This window comes from Stegastes partitus, unplaced genomic scaffold (assembly GCF_000690725.1).
Source record: "Stegastes partitus isolate 25-593 unplaced genomic scaffold, Stegastes_partitus-1.0.2 Scaffold1343, whole genome shotgun sequence".
In the NCBI taxonomy this organism is placed as follows: Eukaryota; Metazoa; Chordata; class Actinopteri; family Pomacentridae; genus Stegastes; species Stegastes partitus.
Window position 1 is genome coordinate 204,066 of NW_007579074.1, and position 5,217 is coordinate 209,282.

The following is a 5,217-nucleotide window of genomic DNA, read 5'->3' on the forward strand; positions in this document are numbered from 1 at the left end:
TGGTCCTCGCCTCGTCCCGACGGTCTCCGCCTCAGACGGTCTCCGCCTCAGACCCAACGGGGTGAAGCGTCTCGTCCTCACACTGTGTACTCGGCCTTCACCCCTTAAGCTTTAACCTACTTTTGGAAATTTCTGCCTGAAAAGACAAATTCAATCAACAGCTCGACAACTTGGAGTCCAAAACAAACAACCCGGGGCTCTTAGGAACACAATGCATGTGTGTCTCCGTCAGATCTGGAGGAAGTTTCCTCTCCTTAATTTAACAGAGATTAGCTGCAGTGAGTCAGAGATGAATCTGAAGATCCTCCACATGAAACAGAAACAAAGCAGAGCAACGACGGCACAGCAGCAGCTGTGAAGAAGTAATAATAATAATAATAACAATAATAATAATAATAATAATAATAATAATAATAATAATAATAATAATAATAATGTTTCTTAATGAAATAAATAATGTAATAAAATGAACAAATAAAGTTAAGAGGTTCGAGGACAACAACAGCTGTGAAAACTGATCAGTTATTGTGTTTTTATGTGAATACATGCATGAGGTTTCTGATTTGGACGATATTTAAAAACTATAATTTTTAAACATCGTGAACCGTCTCATCATCACATGTTAAAATTCATTCTCTGTTCAGTTGTCTTCGACTGGCCTTAAAATATGAATATTTATCAAGATTTTACTCTGATATTTTAAATACTTTCTGAGCAAAGAGAGCGTTGAGGCATTTATTGAAGTCAGAATTGGATCTCAGCTGTTATTGATATTTACTTCATTTAGCTGTTATCCTGTTCTTTCAGCACATATCCCTGTTTAGCTGATCTCCCGTTTGATGGGTCGGTTTGTCCACCAGAACCTGGATGCAGCAGCTCCTAAAGTCCAGATTGAAGTCCAGATGGTCCTCCAGACAACCATCTCTTGGTGTTTCAGGGCTAAAGGGAACGTCCTCCACTGGGGCTGAATTATAAAACAGCGGCTTCCCTCCTGACTGCTCACATCTGCACCGCCAAGCGCTCGATGGAGGCAAAAGGGCAGAAAAATCTTTCACATTAAAGGTCACGACGCTGCGACGCCACATTTGGGCCCAAGTGAAGCTAAAAAGCTGCTTTTTTAAACCTGCGTTCTCGCTGATGCCACATGAGTGTCTGTAGCGCCTCCTACAGGCCGCTGATGGCAGAACGTCACCTGTTTCAGTCCAGATGAGGATGTTCTGGTCGTGTTGTTGTTCCGTTTGAGTCCTTCAGCACCATGAGTCGGCGGTTCGCTGACTGACTTGTGGAGCCTCGGCAGCGAGTCTTATTTTGTCTTCAGACTTAATCCGTGGCTGTGCAGCGGCTCTGCACGAGGACTAATTTGATTATCGCCATTGTGCGTCTGGGGATTTAGCACGCCCAGGCTTTTGTGTGCAGCCGGAAACATCAGCTGCACATCTGCAGAAAGCAGGCGGAGATAAGACACCTTATCATCCGTCAGCTTATTACCAAATGGAGACGCTGCTCCTCCGCAGATTTTAAAAAAGACTCAGAAGCAGATAAAGCTGTAAACGTGCGTGACAAATGGCAGGATTTAGCAGAAAGCAGCATTTGGTGGAAGACACATGGAGAAGAAGAGTTTATTAAAAGGCAGGAGAAGAGAAAACCCAGAACCAGAACCAGCAGTTAAATCAGAGGCGAGGAGCTGCTGTGACCTGGATTCACGGGACTGGACGCATGACATTGTAGGAGCGTCGCAGAAGGAGGAGACGGATCGATGCTGCAGCCCAAACACAGCAGCCACTCCAACAGATCCAGGCTCCAGGGTTCTGTCAGCAGCAACATCCCGTCTCACTGTAGAACCGGTCCATCGTTAAATAAAGCCACATCATGTGTACGTTGTCGGCTTTTTACCGTTAATGTGCACAAAGGATGAAGTGTTTCACCTCCTTCAGTCTGCAGCCGTCTGATGGTCTGGATCAATGTGAACATCAGTGTGTCTGCACCTCAGTGCTCCAGCCAATAACACCACAGGTTATGGTTTCAATTTAGCTTTACTTCCTCACGACCCACCAGAACTAACTCCTCGTGTTGTGTCAACTATACCTGGCAACAAATCTGATTCTGGTTCTGAAATTACCCAAAATATGTTACAGTATGTTACAAATAAAGTTTTTACGAGGGGTGGGACTTTAACATGTTAATTGCCATTAATTAATTACAACAAAACAAACTCGTGGCTATCCAGGCCTGCTAGTGCTAATGCTAATGCTCGCTGCTTTGCCTTCAGGTGGTCCCGTCAGCTGGATGTAAAACCCGGCTCTGGTCCAGGCCTCCGTCAGTCCAGCCATGCGCTCTCATTGGGTTCCTCCATGTTTGTTGCTGTTAGCGTAGCGCCGACGCACCTCGTGCATCATGTGATCGGTGGACCATCGGGCGCTGGCAGACGCTCCGTGTTGTCTGGATGCAAACTGCTCATTTTTTTAACTTGTTATTTTTGTTGTGATTAATTAATCATAATTAACGCTTTAAAGTATGCTAGGGGCGGGACTTTGACGTAAAGTTTGAAGTCCCGCCCCTCATTAATACTGAGTGAGGTCGTTAGTTTTAATCACACCGCTGAACATAAAGTTGGAACAAACTGTTGTTTACGTCTTCTCATGAACTGGTTGTGATGATTTGTTCTGGATCCATGAAGTGTGTATCTTCTCAAAACTTTATTGATATCACGACGTACACACACACACACACACACACACACACACACACACACACACACACACATCACAGTGAACAAGCGGTGTGTTCAGGCTTCAGCTAAACGACAGGATGAAGGGTTTGCTTTGGTCGTTTAACAGGAAGCACACATTCTGGGGGATTTCAGTCACGACGACTGAGACTGGCCCCCCTGACATGGATCAGTGGGTCCAGACGTGGTGGCGTCCCGTCCACCTGCTGGTTGATGGAGTCAGGACGTCCCACGCTTCAGTCACATCCTGAAGTACCTCCAGATGTGGTCACTGCACCTGGTCACAGGGGGAATAACAAGAATAAAGAGAGGAATGTGTCTGAAAACAACAAGTGCTCCGACTTTATGGACGCCGGCCGTCCTCAGATCAGACGTTGGCTTTGAATTGTGGTTGAAAAGAATGATTATAAAAAAACACAAAACCTGTGGTGGACCAATGAGACGCCTTTGCTGATGAGCAGTGGACCAATGAGAGGCCTTTGCTGATGAGCAGTGGACCAGAACACCTGTCAACAGGTGCACAAGTCTGACTGAGAGCTACAGAAACACCTGATGGCAGTGATTGGCTCAGAGGGTTGGTCAGGTAGATGCTAGTTCACGGCTCCCATCAGGCTGGCTGGTTGGTCTGAGTGTGCGCCTGTAGAACCAGTGAGGCAGTGGATGTAGTCTATGTATATATGTATATATGTATATATGTGTAACCGGCGTCCTCTCCGTCTCTTCCAGTCTGCTCCCAGTTCTCCAAAGGCGTCTACGCCATCATGGGCCTGTACGACCGGCGCACCGTCAACATGCTGATGTCGTTCTGCGGCTCGCTGCACGTCTGCTTCGTCACGCCGTCCTTCCCCGTCCACACCAACAACCAGTTCGTGCTGCAGCTCCGCCCTCAGCTGCAGGAGCCGCTCATGGCGCTGCTGGAGCACTTCTACTGGAGCCGCTTCGTCTACATGTACAGCTCCGACTCAGGTCAGGACGGCTGGCTGGGGTGGTTCCGGTCCAGGTGTTGGTGAGCAGCACCTGGACCGGAGGGGCTGCAGGAAGGAGGCAGGCCAGAGCTAGCACCAAGCATCTGTACAATAAGGAGGTTTTCAGCAGATTTACATAAAGTCAGTCTTTTTTAGGTCACATGTTCTAAAACAGAACAAATGGCTGTTTGTAGGGCTACAGAGGTTTCAGGTATTTACAGTTTTACTGTCCACGTGTTTATTGTTGTTTGTTTTAGAAAATGTAGTCGTGAGATATCTGCCATGTTTCAGTCCTTAACATACAAAACTCTTCTTTAAAGTCACAGCGAGTGTCTGTAGAACAACACTGTGGTTGTAAAAGAGCAGCTTTCTGTTTGTACCTGCACGTTAACAGAACACAGAACAAACATTTGTCTCTTTAGAATCCCTAAAATACTTCATTTCCTTTCAATAACACAGAATATTACAGAATGATGACCGCCTGTTGATTTAACGAAGAAGGGAGAATGTGTGAAATGACGTAAAGAGTTTGTTCTCAGAAAGGTTCCTCTGAGAACAGCTGATCCGGCTCCAGCTGCTGTCTTAGAGGTCCATAAAGTCGTGTCCAGGCCGAGCCGAACCAGCTTTTCTTCTCACTCTGGCTCACTTCTCGCTGCACTATAAAGAGATAAATCCAGTCAACACACAAACAGATGAGAAAGTTTCCCACCCTGACTCATCCCATAATCATCCTCCTGTCCTGTTGCCATGGATACAGCTTCACAACCGTAGGAGACGCTCTGCGGCGCGGCGTGACGAGGGTTTTCTTTTACCGTCCTCTGATCTGCATCGGGGCTCCGGCCTCAGAGGGGGTTCACGTTATAAAGCCCGTCCGGAGCAACATGTGTGGTTCTGGGTCTGTAAAGAGGAGAGCCACAGATGTCCTTTAGCAAAGCACACATCATGAAGCCTCACCTGGTTGGGTTTAAATCAACAGCTCCAGTACAGCTGCATGAAATCCTCGTGTTCATCGTCTATGAATGGATCAGCTGGTCAGTCAGAGTTCAGTCCAGAGACGTTCAGCTTCCTGGAGGAGGAAAGAAACCAGAACGGAGAAGTTAAATCCATGTTTTTGAATGACTCCGACTGGTTTGTCTGATATAAAAGTAGATTCATTGATTCATGGCAGCTGATTGGTTAACTACGGCGCCTGGTCACATGACAAGCTGTCCATCAGCGCTGAAGCATAAACGATGGAAAGTTCTCCATAAACTCAACGTGTTAAAGGTCAGCTTTAGTCTGAACACCAGGCTTTTCACTTTCACTGCGACTGTGATTGGTTCCAAATCTCAGTCACTGGCCTCTGTGCTCACTAATAATCACTTTATCCCCGGTTCTGTTTCTGTCTCTGGTCATTAAATCAGAGCCGTGAGTCCTGCTCTAACTGTCCAGAGGCCTCAGAAAGCTTTTACATGTTCCTGTGCTGCAGCGTTTTGTTCCTCTGGCTCGGGCTCAGGTACAGCACATCCAGCTGAACCGGCTTCA

At 46.8% G+C, this 5,217-nt stretch overlaps 1 protein-coding gene across 1 annotated transcript in view; it reads left to right on the forward strand.

Annotated features, from left to right (window-relative positions):
- The window catches only part of LOC103369875 (glutamate receptor 1-like), a 68,791-nt gene that overhangs the window by 20,549 nt on the left and 43,025 nt on the right, over nucleotides 1–5,217 (forward strand). The window contains exon 2 of the mRNA XM_008298716.1: nucleotides 3,455–3,694. Coding sequence (XP_008296938.1) covers nucleotides 3,455–3,694 — 240 coding nt within the window. The remainder of the gene's footprint in view (nucleotides 1–3,454; nucleotides 3,695–5,217) is intronic.